The sequence below is a fragment of the Ictalurus punctatus genome, chromosome 17, assembly GCF_001660625.3.
Source record: "Ictalurus punctatus breed USDA103 chromosome 17, Coco_2.0, whole genome shotgun sequence".
Lineage (NCBI taxonomy): Eukaryota > Metazoa > Chordata > Actinopteri > Siluriformes > Ictaluridae > Ictalurus > Ictalurus punctatus.
In genome coordinates, this window is record NC_030432.2 from 5,968,395 (window position 1) to 5,985,120 (window position 16,726).

General features: G+C 39.2%; 1 protein-coding gene across 4 annotated transcripts in view; it reads right to left on the bottom strand.

The window, feature by feature from the left end:
• Positions 1 to 16,486, bottom strand: part of cul5a (cullin 5a) — a 24,846-nt gene extending 8,360 nt beyond the window's left edge. Inside the window, exons 1-12 of one of the 4 annotated variants that reach the window (XM_053687361.1) lie at positions 16,288 to 16,486; positions 14,421 to 14,547; positions 7,711 to 7,820; positions 7,491 to 7,590; positions 5,790 to 5,966; positions 5,539 to 5,680; positions 4,522 to 4,667; positions 2,639 to 2,719; positions 2,453 to 2,546; positions 2,231 to 2,361; positions 1,747 to 1,854; positions 828 to 892 (exon numbers count right to left, since the gene is read on the bottom strand). In XM_053687361.1, the coding sequence (XP_053543336.1) occupies positions 828 to 892; positions 1,747 to 1,854; positions 2,231 to 2,361; positions 2,453 to 2,546; positions 2,639 to 2,719; positions 4,522 to 4,667; positions 5,539 to 5,680; positions 5,790 to 5,966; positions 7,491 to 7,590; positions 7,711 to 7,820; positions 14,421 to 14,471 (1,205 nt within the window). In that variant the 5' untranslated portion in view covers positions 14,472 to 14,547; positions 16,288 to 16,486. Of the gene's footprint in view, positions 1 to 827; positions 893 to 1,746; positions 1,855 to 2,230; positions 2,362 to 2,452; positions 2,547 to 2,638; positions 2,720 to 4,521; positions 4,668 to 5,538; positions 5,681 to 5,789; positions 5,967 to 7,490; positions 7,591 to 7,710; positions 7,821 to 11,661; positions 11,793 to 14,420; positions 14,667 to 16,287 lie in introns of those variants that run through there. The other 3 variants (XM_017490806.3, XM_017490804.3, XM_017490805.3) reach the window with 3 other exon arrangements.
• Between the last annotated feature and the right edge of the window lie 240 nt (positions 16,487 to 16,726).

A 16,726-nucleotide genomic window follows, 5' to 3' on the forward strand; every position in this document is an offset into this window, starting at 1 on the left:
GATTTTCTGGTAGAGAGCAGAATTCATGTTTCCCTAGATTACTGCAAGTTTCCCAGGTCCTGAAGCAGTAAAGCATCCCCACACCATCACACTTCCATGGAGGCTGTGTGTCTTTATGATAGTGGAGTCATGAACAGTGACCTTTATTGATGCACGAGACACCTGTAGTTCCTTTGATGTTGTCATTTTGTGACTTCCTGGATGAGCTGTTGCTGTACTCTTGGATGAATTGTGGAAGGTCGGACACTTCATGGAAGGTTCACTGCTGTGCTGAGTTTTTCCATTTGGAGATAATGGTTCTCACTGTGGTTCTTTGGAGTCCCAGAGCCTTTGAAATAGCTTTGTACCCCTTCCCAGACTGATGTATTTCAATCACCTCCTTCGTCATCATTTCTGAATTTCTTTCAACTTTGCCATAGTGTGTTACTGGGTAAGACCTTTTAACCAACTTCATGCTGTTGAAAAAGTTCTCTTTAAGTGTTGATTTGATTGAACAGGGTTTGCAGTAGGTTTGGTTGCGTCTAGTCCAGCTGAAGCCCATTATGAATGCAGTTTGATAGATTTGAGGAATTAGTAACTATGGGAGCAAATACACTCACACAGACCCAGTTGGTATTGGAGAACTTTTTTGCTTCAATAAATTAACATTGTCATTTAAAAACTGTATTCTGTGTTTACTCAGGTTGCCTTTGTTTTATCTTAGATTTTGTTTTCATTTCTGAAACAATTTAGTACGAGAGATACACAAAAACAGAAGAAATCAGGATGAGGTAAACACAGAAATTTTTCAGCATTTTCAAAATGCACAGCTGTTTTTGCTCACTCACCCCTTCTGTTTCAAAGGTAGCTCCAACTTAAATATTGTGGCATCATTCACAACCGCTTTGTACGCCTAGTAAAAATGAACAGGAGGTTATGTAATCAGCTTCCAGTAGTGTCTGTATTGCATATTTCATTCATCACTTAATAAACAGTCACTATTATAGGGGTTAGTATAAAACAGCAGGGCTGGGAGATATCTAAAAATAGTTATAACAATAGCCTTTTGTAAAATAAATAAATAAATAAATAGATAGATAGATAGATAGATAGCGAGAGAGAGAGAGAGAGAGAGAGAGATGAGAATTGATTACATCCCAACCCCATATGTAAGACAGCAGAGTTTACAGCAGAGTACTCATGGTAATCTTTTTCACATAGACCATACTAGATCCTTTTTTAAAATACTTTTTGCTAATGATAAAGGCTAAACGATCTCTTTTTGTGTTGTTGCGTTTTACTCAAGTTAAATTAGAAATTTTAGTTTAATTTTAGAAATGCTTCATTCTATATTGTGTATATATATGTAATAACTAAATGCCTAATAAATAAAAACCTTTATAATATATCCTACATTTGTCTTGTTTTTCATACATGATCACTTTGGGAGGGATTAATTTCCCCTCACAATGTCTGCTGTCTTTGATAATAAAATGGATCTAGTTTCATCATGCAGAGTATGCAGTGTAACTAAATGAAGGTAAAATGTAAACCTTTCTGTACTATTTGTCTCTCAAAAGATGTTACAAAATGTGCGAGACCATTGTCTGTCATGGATTAGCACTGACTCAGTGTTCATCCAACATCATCCTATCACCCAGCCCTAGTCTGCTGCAGTACTTAGATTATAGTGTCATTATTCTCATTAAACTGTAGTAAACGTTTAAGAGAGCCAGAGCAGTAACACATACGCTGCAGTGCACTCACTTTATCTCTGGCTGTGAGGAATCGAGGATCGTCCTGGAACGCCTCCTTCACAAGTTTACTAAAGCGGTTGAACAGAGTGAGAAGCTGCTCCACATACTTCTCAGAGTCCTGAACACAGAAATATTAGATCAGTATTTATTTATCACATCCCCCCCCCCTTCATTTATGTATTAATTCATATATATGTCGTTCTTCCCCAAACTGCTGTCACAAAGCTGGAAGCACACAATTATAGTGGATGCCTTTGAAAGCTGTAGCATTACAATTTCCCTTCACTGGAACTAAGAGGCCCAGACCTGTTCCAGCATGACAACGCCCCTGTGCACAAAGCGAGATCCATGAAGACACGGTTTGCCAAGAACTCGAGCCCTGACATCAACCCCACTGAGCACCTTTGGGATGAACTGGAACACCTACTGAGCCCCACACCTTCTTGCCTGAAATCAGTACCTGACCCCCCCACCCCCACCCCCCACTCACTCACCGTCGTGATAGTCTCAGCAGCAGCAACCATGTCAGCCAGGCCAGCACTGATGATGTGTTCCTCCAGATCCTTAAGCATGGGTTCAATTCCACTGGGTACTTTATCCATCAGTGAGAACATCAGGTGAAGCTCTGTAATTGTACGTGGCATTGTGTAACATTTATAGCAACAAGACAACTAATCCTCAAAAGGAAATATTAAACCAGTTGCTCCAATACTCACTGTCAGTCTCATTGCGTTTAATCATGCCTGGACATTCTGCCAAGATTGTTTCTTTGAATGACGTCACCAGTGCATTTACACAACATTCCATAAGCTAAAAGAAAGGTTATTTCTCAAATCAGTAATTCAATATTTCACTGGTTATGGTTCACAGATATAATGGAGGACATGGTTCTAAATACTCACTGCTTGAACAGAGTTACATTCACGTCGTGTCTCTAAATAGCGTAGTGCACGTTTTTCCTCCTCCCTTAATTTAGCGTCTGCCTGCAAGTGACAAACATGGCACCAAACATTTAAAAAAGCAAAAAGGTTATACAATCACAGGTATGCAATAGAACTTTTTACATTACTAGTAAAATGGATAGCCTATAATAAATATATATATATATATATATATATATATATATATATATATATATATATATATATATATATATATATATATATATATATATACACACACATACACACACATACACACACACACACACACACACATACACACCCCAGTCAAAAGTTTAGACACACTCTTTCTTTATTTTTCCCACATTGTAGAATAATAATAAATAGTCATCAAAACTTTGGAGTAACACAAATGGAGCTATGGTAATTATGTTGTGATAAAAAAGCCAAAATAAATCAATAATTTAATATTTTAGCATCTTCAAAGTAGACACCCTTTTTGGCTAGAATTTCCAGAAATGTATTCTTGGCATTTTTTCAACCGATTTCTTGAGGAATTTCCCTGAGATGCTTTTTAAACAGTATTAAAGGAGTTCACACCTACGCTGGACACTTATTGGCTGCTTTCTGGAATATTTCTCTCCGAGTTGTCCGTTTAAAAAATATTTATTTGTAAATAAAATGTTGATAAAATCAAAAAGGTATTTAAGATCATGAGAAACATTTCAGTTTCAAGTGTCTCCAAACTTTTGACCGGTAGTGTATACACATAAAAGTTTAGAATAAGGATCATTCTTTTATATCCATTTTCTTCACCAAAGACATGCACTATACGGCAAAATGTTTGAAGACACCTGACCATCACACCCACATGTGCTTGCTGAACATCCCATTGCATATTTAGCCCACTTTGCTGTTATAATAACCTCCACTTTCACCACTAGATTTTGGAGCATAATTGTGGGGATTTGTGATCATTTAGCCACGAGAGCATTAGTGAGGTCAGGCACTGATGTCGAGTGAGGACTCCTGGGGTGCAGTCGGCGTTCCATTTCATCCCAAAGGCGTTCAGTGGGGATGAGGTCAGGGCTCTGTGGAGGCCACTCGAGTTCTTGCACTCCAACCGGTCTTCATGGAGCTCGCTTTGCGCACAGGGGCAATGTCATGCTGAAACAGGTCTGAACCTCTTAGTTCCAATGAATGGAAATCTTAATGCTACACCATACCAAGGACATTCTATACAATTGTGTGTTTCCAACTTTGTGACAACAGTTTGGTGAAGAACCACATATGGGTGTGATGGTCAGGTGTCCACATACTTCTGGCCATATAGTGTATTTGGAAAGGTGTATAAGCTTAGTTAAACACTACTGTAGACCACATTACCAGTTAATCTAACATGGGCTAGTAATTAATTTTGCACAAAGTATTACTCTGTTCTTAACTCCTATATTCTCATCCCCTATACTCCAGCCAGTTAAGTGCTACTAAACTATGAGGGAATCATTTATTACACGAAGCTATGAGTGGAATTTTAGAGATTTTTATTTAGCGCTAATTTAGTCGTGGCCAATTCCCATCCACATCAGGTCAACTACATCTTCTACTACATCTAGCATAGCTGTTCATATGAATTGTGGTCTAAAGCCCAAGTGTTTTTAAGTGATACCATCCTCAGTAAACCAAATGATCTTTAGGCTGCACCATTTAAAGAACTCCATAGTTTGTCATGAAGGTGCATCAGACATGGCAACGTAATCGAAGGGACAGGTGTACACCCGTAGGCAGGTGCACCTTTTGTCAAGGAGCCACAATTTACAATAACACCCCCACACAGAATCATAACCCGCTGCCTTAATTTTTTTTTACTGTAAACCTCTTACATATTTCATGTAGTTTTGGACTCCATTTTGTTGCAGGTAGGAAGGAGCCTGTGTCCTGTAGAACCTCTCAGTGGAGTCCAGGTAGGCCTTCTCAAAATTATCCCTGTAGATCTGCAGCTTATCATCGGGGTTGGAACACAGGTTCACTGCGAAAATGGTTACAATTAGGGATCTTCATGTAGAGATAACACATATACTCACATATTTGCTGTCTCTCTCTCTCTCTCTCTATCCATCTCTCCCTCTCGCTCTTACTCAATTTGTGCTACTGAAAAGCTGCTCTTCTGTGGGATTGGACCACACACTCTAGCCTTCGCTCCCCATATACATCAGTTAGCCTTGGGCACCCATGACCCTGTCACCGGTTCACCAGTTGTCCTTCCAACCACTACATACCAGGAACACCCCACAAGACCTGGCGTTTTGGAGATGCTCTGATCCGGTCAGCGAGCCAACACAATTTGTACCCACAACAAAGTCGCTCACATCCTTACGCTTGCCCATTTTTCCTGCTTCCAACACATCAACTTCGAGAACTGATTGTTCATTTGCTGCCTAATAAATATACCCCACCCCTCGACAGGTGCCACTTTAACAAGATAATCAATGTTATTCACTTCACGTCTCAGTGGTTTTAATGTTATGGCTGATCGGTGTATATCCAACCACAGCGTGGTAAATATGTAACATGACCGACAGGTTAATATTAATGCACCTGTTATAATAGGTTGCTTCTATAGTAACACATGCACAATGACTTGCGTCATGGAACATCAACCCCCCCATATCACCCCCCAAGCCTTGCACTTTTTTGTTTTTAGTATAACAGCATGATCTGTTGTGTGTTATTCCTTGCATAATAAATATACCAGCATTAGACCAAAAAAGCGTGGTTACATAAATATTCTAGAAAAACACAGACTTGACCTTAATCTTAGAAAATTGATACAACACCTCCAGTATTAAATACTGTGCAGTAAAAACAAATGCACAGTTTCCAAATGCTTTTGTCCTTACCATAAGACTCGCGCACTCCGATGACCAGCTGAGAGTCGAAAGCCTCTCCGAGTCTTTCGGCATGGACCAGCTTCATTGCACTATCCTGCAGTCTGTTCTTGATGTTGGAAAAAATGGATTCGTTCCAAGTGTCCAACATCAGCTAGGAATGGATAGAGGAGTGAAAACAAACTTCACGTCATACATCGCACACGTTTACTGCTTAAACACCGAGCTGACGGCTCGCATTCTCCTGCTCTCTCCCTGCTCACCTTCCGCACGATGCTGTCCTCGACGTTCGACTTCTTGTTGCTGCCTTGTTTCCCCATCAGAGTGATCTCAAGCTGGCAAAATGGCTTAGGTAGTATATCACACTGAGTGAAGAACTTCCTCCACTCCACGATGTAAGCCTTGAGGAGGGCCGTGTCATCTTGGTGACTGAGCACCCTCTGAAGAGCATGGCAGTGGAAAAAATCAGAATTAAAGGATCATTCAAACTGGTGGGGGAAATTATCTTTGAAGATAAAAATGCGGTTTTGAAGATAAAAAAAAAAAAAAAACAGCCCTATCCAGATACTGCATGTGTGATATTTGTATTAATGTTTACTGGTCTCCTCAATGATTAAAAAAAAAAAAAAAAACCTCTTGAGAATGGACGGCAATCAAATTAACACAGGATGAGCGAATTTCTACCGGGATGTCTTTCCTACAAATCCAGATGTGTGTGCCATTTGTTGTTTTATATGCTTTAGTGATTAGTAATGACAGGGATATCTAATATCATCAGAGCTCATAGTTAAAAAACAAACAAAAAAACACAGGTAATTTGATCTGTATTTTTTCCAGAGGAGGAGAACAAAACAACACTGACATGGCACTGAGTAGCACCTTCAAATGATGGAATTACTGCAGGATGCCATGTTAATCTAATCTCTTCTACATCGACCTTGTGTTTAAAAGTTAGTTAGCATGCCATGAACACTTTTCCCCAGTCAATTATTTAAAAAAAAAAATCAATTTCCACCCAAACAGCAAGGACAAAAATGCTGAAAGTGGCATATAACCAGTCTGCCGCTGGGTTCGCTGACATCGCAGATTCAACAGTTCGGCTAGGTTCACGCTTGTTTTTGCTTGCGTACGTTCTAGCCCGTACGCCGCGTCACAAACAGTCAAATAAACAGCAACATGATTGATGTACTAATTTTTAGCACAGCAGTAACTGGTTTGGGAGACAGTCAGTGTTCATGACATGAATTTCTCATGTCAAGAAGCGCAGTATAATAATTGACCAAAAAAACCCCTCACAGATGCTCAGACTGAAGCTGCGTTCACATTACAAGATTTACTGCACAATTTACAATTTCGATTCGTGCTCTTCTTGGCAGTAAGTTACATTTGGAACTGTGACTTTAATGTGAATGCTCCTCTCCTCTGAAATCTTTGGATATCTGTGCTCCATAATTCACACGCATCACACTGTATTTGTGAGACGATCCATGACAGTAGAAGAAACAAATCAAAATGTGCTCATACCCCAAGCCTGCAGCACAATTTTCTCAGTTTGTTTTCTCAGCCGGCTGTACATTATCAGGTCGAGAAGGTGAAGAAAAAGACCAGATGGCTAGCTTTTTGCAGCTACTGCTGACACTGAGTGATGAGGAGTCAGGAGCAGTGGGATCACAGTGCTGAAGGAGTCACTGAACATTTATACAGGAGGATATTTCTTTATCATTGTAGCCACAGTTCTTGGGTAACTGTTTCGAACACAACTCTCTAAATAACCAATAACCACCACAAGTATATCGCCAATTTCCCCCATCCTTCCACTGAATGCAGTCCCCACAGGTGCTGTCCTCCATGTTTGCCATGATGATGACAGCAAATACACAGTGATGCTGGGAATTTATCTCACACGGCTCCTTATTGGATCAAAGACAACCAAACAACAATAACAAAAACATGATCTTCCTTACCGCCTGGGCTTGCTTTATAAAATCTAAAATGTCCTCCTTAAGAGCCTGGTGAATCTTTGCTGGGCCTTTGTCATCCCATAGACAGACTGCATGAACGTCTCTATGGCAGAAAAAAAAGCAGAAAAAGACACAGCATTAAGATGGACATTTCAGGCGAATTTAAAGAGTAAGATTAGACCAAGTCTGATAATCAGCATCAACTTCAATGAAAGAATCTTACGAGAACAGATCGAACCACTGTTGCTTCGTTACAGACTCCTGGCGAAGTAACTTCAGGACAATCGGACGCATCAGATCCCACTTGTCCTCAAACTGGAGGGACCCTTTGTTCTGAGAAAGATCAAAATGGCTTCATTAAAACACCACAGTATTCATTTATTTATTTTTTTAAACTAACGTTTGCCGGGCCTCGTTTTTGTAGCGCTCTATTGAATAACGCTCCAGTTAATCTTTCTGGAGAGCAGACACTTGCACATCACTGACATTCTCACACGGACATTCACACAGTCAACAAGACGTCACTCAAACTTCTGTTAAAAAAAATAAATATCAGAGGAGCGATGGCAGGGTGCTTTGAGACAGTTTGTGTTCACGTGTCAGACGAAATCGTAAGCGTTGGGATCGGATCACAATCAGATCAGGTTTGTCATTTTCTGATGCACGGAAATTTGGAACGAATCCCAGAACTGGCAGATAGCCGCTAATGGTCCGAATCCTTAAAGGAAAAAAATATAAAAAAATCTGAAGGACTTGTGTATTATACTTTAAAATGAACATGTGATCTTGCATGACAGATTTATTTTATAAATAAATTCTGAATGGACTTTTTTTCCTAAATAAACTTCTTTCATGACGTGTTGTTTCACATCCCAGTGATTGTGCCATCTAGCTCTTGCTTCTCTTCTACCGAAAGAGTGATGCAGCAGAGCTTTAGTCCTTTAGTCTGTCCAGCTCTCTCACCTCTTCATCTGGACACTCTGCTCAAACTGATCAGCTACCAAAGCTTCAACTTTCATGCTAATATAGCGCACTCAATGCCATTGTATACGTGCATCTTATAAACAGTCATCGGAGGCTATGCTGCAACTCATCACAAAACAGTGTTGTACAGCTACGCTGAATTCTTTAACTTTAAGCCCAGGATTTGTTGTCTCCGTAACTTCCATGTAAGATAGGAGCACAACCTGACCGTTACCATTATGTTTGGAAGTACGAAGAGGCTATGCATTATTACTCAATTATCATCACTCAAGCTGAAAAAGCTCTAAGTTTGTCAGAGATTGACAGCCGTATCCGACATGTGAGAAGGACCCCTCTCTCTTAACGCGGAGATAAAGTCCATCTCGGCAGAGGGTAATGATTAAATTCATGATGGCAACTGTGAAGACAAAAACGTGAATGTGACACTAGTCCCAATCACAAAGGTGCGAGATTTTCTCGTGATAAAATTACGTTGTGAGAAAACAGCTTTTTGTTATGCGGCGATTACGAGAAAATAAAGTCGTTATCACAACAAAAAAAAAAAATAAGAAGAAGAAAGAAAAAAAAAAAGATCATGCATAGCCTCTTAGGGCTTCTGTACTTACAGTGATGCTTGAAAGTTTGTGTAGTTTCTGTATTTCTGCATAAATGTGAGCTAAAACATGGGATTTTCACGCAAGTCCTTAAAGTATATAAAGAGAAAATTATTAAACAAATGAGACAAAATTATTACACACAGTCATTTATTTATTGAGGAAAATGATCCAATATTACATATCAGTGAGTGGTAAAAGTATGTGAACCTCTGCTTTCAGTATGTGGTGTGACCCCCTTGTGCAGCAATAACTGTAACTAAACGTTTCCGGTAACTGTTGATCAGTCCTGCACATCGGCTTGGAGGAATTTTATCCCGTTCCTCAGTACAGAACAGCTGCAGCTCTGGGATGTTGGTGTGTTTCCTCACATGAACTGCTTGCTTCAGGTCCTTCCACAACATTTCTGGACTTTGACTTGGCCATTCCAAAACATTAACTTTATTCTTCTTTTACCGTTATTTGGTAGAACGATTTGTGTGTTTAGAGTCACGGTCTTGTTGCATGAACCACTTTCTCTTGAGATTCAGTTCATGGACAGATGTCCTGACATTTTACTTTATAATTCTCTGGTATAATTCAGAATTCATTGTTCCATCAATGATGGCGAGTCGTCCTGGTCCAGATGCAGCAAAACAGACCCAAACCATGATACTACCACCAGCATGTTTCACAGATGGGATAAAGCTCTTATGCTGGAATACAGTGTTTTCCTTTCTCCAAACATAATCCTTAGTTGCTTAGAAGTTACACTGGCTCCTTTGTGACCTCACGGACTATTACAAGTCTTGCTCTTGGAGTGATCTTTCTTTGTCTCCACTCCTGGGGAGGGTAACACTGGTCTTGAATTTCCTCCACTTGTACACAATCTGTCTGACTGTGGATTGGTGGAGTCCAAACTCTTTAGAGATGGTTTTGTAACCTTCTCCAGCTTGATGAGCATCAACAACTCTTTTTCGGCGGTCCTCAGAAATATTCTTTGTTCATGCCACGATACACTTCCACACACATGCGTTGTGAAGATCAGATTTTGATAGATCCCTGTTCTTTAAATAAAACAGGGCGCTCACTCACACCTGATTGTCATCCCATTGATTGAAAACACCTGACTCTAATTTCACCTTCAAATTAACTATTAATCTTAGACGTTCACATACTTTTGCCACTCTCCGATATGTGATATTGGATCATTTCCCTCAATAAAACGACCAGGTATAATATTTTTGTCTCATTTGTGCTCCCTGTCCACTTTTAAGACTTGTGTGGAAAATCTGATGTTTTAGGTCATATTTACAGAAAATTCGAAGGGGTTCACAAATTTTCAAGCACCGCTGTATGTCTGGGATGGCAGCCTTTCTCCTCTTGTGGCCTTAGCACTGCACACAACCACTAACTTCTCCCAAGAACAAGAAAATACACCACCAACCAAAAAATCTGCACCTGCATCACGAAACACATCACAAATATCTGAATCTAAACCTATTTAAAGAGTTTCAGGGTGGAGTTTTGCTTCAAATCAAGCCCTTTAACCAGCTCTATGCCTGCAGTGTGTTCTCCATCTGAGCCACTTTCCAGAAAATCTTCTGACATAGAAATGTAAAGTAGGTGACAGCTGACAGGGGAACTTGGTTCATTTATGAGGGTCCAAAACTCGTTTAAAAACACTTCACCATGTCAGTTATGTAACAACAGTTTTTAATAAACTGTACCGCATCGTTACAGAGGAACTTTTTCTTAAAGGCTCTGTAAATGTAAAGAGCAGCGGAGGCGTTAGTTAGGCTAGGCTAGGCTGCAGATAAAATCTTTCATGTTAGTGAATGAAAGGTTTAACACGAACCTAATATCTGCTAAGTCGCCCCGTTTTTGTTTAAGCGAGGAAGAATTCATGTAAAACTTTCAAATGCATTCATAATCAGAATATTTGCTTGCTAGTGCTGCTAACCGGCATCAAATTATTGAAACCATCCCAGGCAGCTACTTCGCTAACTATCAAGCTAACCGCTAATCCACCGCAGATTAACTACATCCAAACTAATATGTGCGATTATATAAAAACTGCGCGTCTGCAGAGCAAAGAATAAAGACGACAGACAGAATATAGCTTTGAATCAATAATACAAGGAATAATATTACTGTTTGCTAGCTATTAAGATAAAATGGGCCAATACTATGCTTGAATGCTAGCTAGCTAGCTGTGCGGCATTATTTTTCCCCACCCGTATTCCAAAAGAAAGGGGGGGGGGTCGCCTTCAGCGATTGGATTGGCCAGTAATTCCAACTCACGTCCTGGAGCGCAGAAGGTATTAACCAATCAGAGAGCCGGACACATATGACTAACCAATCGTGGCGAGGAATGCCACATTCGTCGGAATACAGGTGCGGGGGAAAACGGTCGTTGATGTTCGTTCACTAGCAAAACAGCTCGGCTAATCAGTCTTTAGTCAACTACCTGGCAGAAAGTGGTTTTGCAGGAAGGTACCCAAGCAAAACTCTCACGTATAAAACACAAGAGGAAATAATTCCTCGCGTTTTCAGTAAACACGCAGAGCGCCAGTTACTGATGCACAATAGGAAACAATCGAACTGTAAGGTCTTACCTTTAACAAATTAGACATCGCCATATTTCCTTAACTTACTCTCCCTCTTGATCTCGCGAGTGTTGAAGTGCATGAGAATAGAGAGGGTTTAGGTAGACACATGTAGTTTCTTCATGGCAGCTGAACGGAAATACTAGACTGTCTCGAAATACATACGTACACACGCACACATACATATGCAATATATATATATATATATATATATATATATATATATATATATATATATATATATATATATATATATATATATATACACATATGCAATATATATATATATATATATATATATATATATATATATATATATATATATATATATACATACATATGCAATATATATATATATATATATATACATACATATGCAATATATATATATATATATACATACATATGCAATATATATATATATATATATATATATATATATATATATATATATATATATATATATATATATATATATATATATATATATATAACATATATATGTAAAACACAATGAACACTATTCATGGGGCTATCTGTCATGAGGTGTCCAGGTAACTACCATTTGTGTCTGGATTTGTTATATGCATGTGAATCTAAAAAAACTTTGAATATCGTGGAAAAGTGTTTTTTTTCCCCGTAATTTAATTTAAAAAGTTTAATATATTCTAGATTCATTACACAAAGTGAAATATTTTAAGCCTTTTTTTAAAATCTTAATAATTATGACTTAAAGCTCATGGAAATAAAAAAAATCCAGTATCTCAAAATATTAGAATAAAGAATTTATAATACAGAAATGTCGACCTGAGAAGAGCTCTAATCAGCTAATTAACTCAAAACACCTGAAACGGTTTCCTGAGCCTTTAATCTCTCGGTCTGGTTCAGTACACACAGCCACAATCATGGGGAAGATGAAAGCAAATTTTGCATTTCATTTGGAAATCAAGGTCCCAGAGTCTGGAGGAAGAGTGGAGAAGCACAGTTCCAAAAAAAGTTCAATAATAAAAAAAAAAAATTTAATTACGGAAAAAACTTTTCCACGTTATTCAAATTTTTTGAGGTGCACCAGTATTTTCATTTTCACAGGGGTAGTAAAGTGTAAAATCACACGAATTGAGCAATTTTTGCATCAGTCATGATATTAAAGTGTGGTGTTTGGAAATTAGTGGAGCAATTGCACTGTCACAGCTCCGGTTCTGGGACTGAGTTCATGTATAGAGTGTGGGTTAAACCTGGCTGTGCCACTTGCTTACTTTGAATCTCAATTGCTGGGTCACTTATAAATAATACACCTGCCACCAGATGTCACTGTATCTGACCTTTAATCTAGCTTCTTTTAAACCTGCCGGAGACAGGGTTCAGCACAACACAACCAAATACTGGCACCAAGAAGGATATTACTGCAAACTGGAATACCTCCAAGTGGGTAGGGTGTACCTTCAAGTGGGAGGATCATAACAACAGATGGGCGGGTCATAACTCCAAATGGAAGGGTCATAACTCCAAATGGGAGGGCATAACTCCAAATAGGAGGTCATAACTTCAAATGGGAGGGCATAACTTCAAATGGGAGGGCATAACTCCAAATGGGAAGGTCATAACTTCAAATAGGAGGTCATAACTCCAAATGGGAGGGCATAATTCCAAATGGGAAGGTCATAACTCTAAATGGGAGGTCATAATTTCAAAGAGGAGGTCATAATTGCAAATAGAAGGTCATAACTGCAATTGGCAGGGCACAATTTCAGATGGGAAGGGTGTAACTCCAAATGGGAGGGCATAACTGCAAATAGGTCATAACTCCAGATGTCATAATGGGGTCATAATGCCAAAAGCCAGATGTCAAAATGGGGTGATAAGAGGTCATAATGTCAAATGGGAGGGTCATAACTCCAATGGGAGAGCATAACTGTAAAAGGGAGGCTCATAACTCCAAATGGGTGGGTCATAAAACTAAATTGGAAGGTCAGAACTCCAGGTGGGAGGGCCAGAACTCTCTTAACTGCTTCCCAATTGGTTGTTAACAAGGCCAGTGGGTTTTCTGTTATGCAGAGTTCAGTGTTTATTTTTGATCTTGCATGCATTCAGTTGTTTGAGTAAATTCACAGACTGCAATATGATTTAGATTTTTTAATAATCTAAAATATGTGTAATTACACGGGCTTGATCCACTTTGTAGTCTAATGCAAGTATAATATTTCATGTTAAAGGTCTAGTGAAAATGCATTTGTGTGAAAATTGTGTGAAATTGAAAGCATGACTAAAAACAAGAATGCTAACTGTGATATCTTTTTTCTGGAAAAATAAGCAAAATGAAGAAATGTTGTCATTATTAAGTAGTGATCACATCAGCTACGTACTTTTTCTCGTGATCTGTGAGGGAAATTACAAATTTTCACTTTGTAATAGTTTTGTTCTTTTTCTGATCATCTGAGGATAACGCCTAAGAAGGCCGTGTCATGTCACTGAGATCAGTAAAGAATGTTTACCTAAAAAAAGTTCGGAATTCGATGGAGTAGGACGCGAAGTTGGAGGCTCCTGCTGATTTCGATTTAAATTGTAATTAGTGCTTTTCGGTCATAGAATATATTTTGACTTATTCTACTCTGTTTCCTTGTTTGCAATTTTAACTTTGTGGTATGTTAAATGTCTGGAAAGAACACGAAAACCCGTGGTAGCATTCAGACACGACTGAGGCCAAGTGTGCGCGCCTCAGTGAAGTGAGTCCCCTTCTCCCCCTGAATCCACATCGCCGAGCTACTCACTGACTTCACCGCACTCAGGCTCGTGCTGCTGGCTTTACTGAGGAAGGACATCGCCGATATTTTTAAAAAGCAGCTCCAGAATCTCCAGGAGACTCTCGGGGATGCGCTGTCTACTGTCCAGCTTGACCTGCAGGCCGTGAAAAGACAGCTGGCTAGTGATAAAGTTTCTACCGTGGCTACCATATCAACACTGAAAGGTCCTGTTGGGGAAACGGAGCACGCTCTCTCCGGTTGCACTGATGACATAGTTCATATGAAGACTCCTATCGAGTCTCTCACTGCGACCGTGACTCAATTAGAGAATAAATGTGAGGATTTGGAGTCGAGGTCACGGCGCAATAACGTTAGGATAGTGGGAGTTCCAGAGGGCGCTGACACCTGTACAACTGCTGCTGCAGCGGCCTTGTTAAAAGAGGCGTTTGGTCTGGAGAAGGAGCCGGTTTTGGACTGGTCCCACCAGACCCTTCAGCTGAAGCCCAAACGACCACGAGCTATTGTGTGCAGATTCTACTATTACAGTGACTGTGTTGACATTTTTCGCCGTGCGAGAGAGACCCAGCGGATTAAAGTGAGGAATCTGACCATCTCCGTTTTCCCTGACTACACAGCCAAGACAGCCCGGGCCCGGGCCGCATTTAACGAGGTTCGTCGTCAACTTTGTGGTATTGAGGGCGCTCGCTATGGAATACTTCACACAGCTCGGCTTCGCATTACATATAACGGTGTCCAGAAGGACTTTATTTCAGTGGAGGAAGTAGGAGACTACGTTAAACTCTTGATATCGGGGTGAACTGCATCACCTACACAGCGGAGTCTTTTTCGCTCTTCTTTTATTTTTATTTTTTTGCACTCGGCCTTCCAGCTCTACAGAATTCAGATTTTTATCGAAGATATTGTCGTTGCATTACTTCACCTAGATTTTGTGGACTTACTCCTCTTAAAATGTATTTCTGTATTAATGTGCTTCTCTGTTTTGAAGCTCTGACCGGGTTAGAGTTTCTGTATATTTAATTTTGTTAGTGTTATCTCCTCGGCTTTACGTGATACACTGTTATATTATTTGTTACAAGTCTTTAAAAGGTAGGGACATTATATTTAATATTGTGTGCAGACTGTTTTTCAGTCTTGGTAATTTTGTTGGTTAGTTCATGTTACTCTCCGAGGTGTTTTCACACTGTGGACAACGTTAGGTTTCTGTAGGATACACTACTGTCTCATTTGTTTATGGAGACTTTGGGTGTGGAAGTTTGGAGGATTGTGGGAGTAAGCAGAACATGCCAATGCTTTGAAGGATGTAATGTTATTTAATTGCGAATCTGTTTTTAGAGGATTTAAACCTAACATGGTGAACAAATTATATTATAGAATTCAGGCACTTTTACTGGGGTTATCTCATACAGTGTAGCAAGTAATAATCTGGAAAAACCTTTGTGATATCACAGTCTAAAACTGGATTTAAAGAGAAGCAAATTAGTAAATGAATCACATGTAAATGAATCATACGTAAATGTATCACATGAAAATGTATCACTTGAAAATGAATCTCATGAAAATTAATCTCATGTAAATGAATCACATGTAAATTCATATGAAAATGAATAAATTAAAGACAAAGAATGTTTACCTGCTTACAGAGACACAAACATGTTCTTCTGTTCAAGGTTCATATAAACATCTTCCAAGATCCTAAAACAAAGCCTGTTTGAACTGCCTCAAACCGCTTCTTATCAGTACACAGAAGTGTGTCATGCTCTGCATTTCATATATATAGTAGTGGTTCAGCACAAGCGCTTCAGAGTGCTCTCATTATTCTATCCTGCTTTATTCTATCCTGTATTAACCATCTTTCTGTAATAAACCTTTTTACCTTCAGAGGACGAGTCAGCGACTGTGTCTAATTTCCACGACAATTTGGCGTCTCTGGCTGAGCTGCGAGAGTCTTTTCAGCTTTTCTTGACAACAAGCAAACCGGAGGACGCTCGCGAAAAGTTTCACTCTGAAGTACGTGTTTGCGTAGGCGATTTTTTCCTTTGTTGTGCAGAGCGAAAGACCGATGCAGCCTTACCACTGACTGGTAGGAATCATCAAGAATTTAGAATTAGAATGAGAATTTTATGAATTTTATGAATTTTATATTTACATGGACAGCAGTAATCTAATTATTGACCTTACTCTGAGTAAGATAATAATGTGATTAAGGTGTTTACATGAGTCACTTTTAGAATAATCCTTTCATGTACCCGTTTTACATGTTATAAAACATAATTAGATTAAGACACACGTCATTACGTCACCGCGCCAAACAC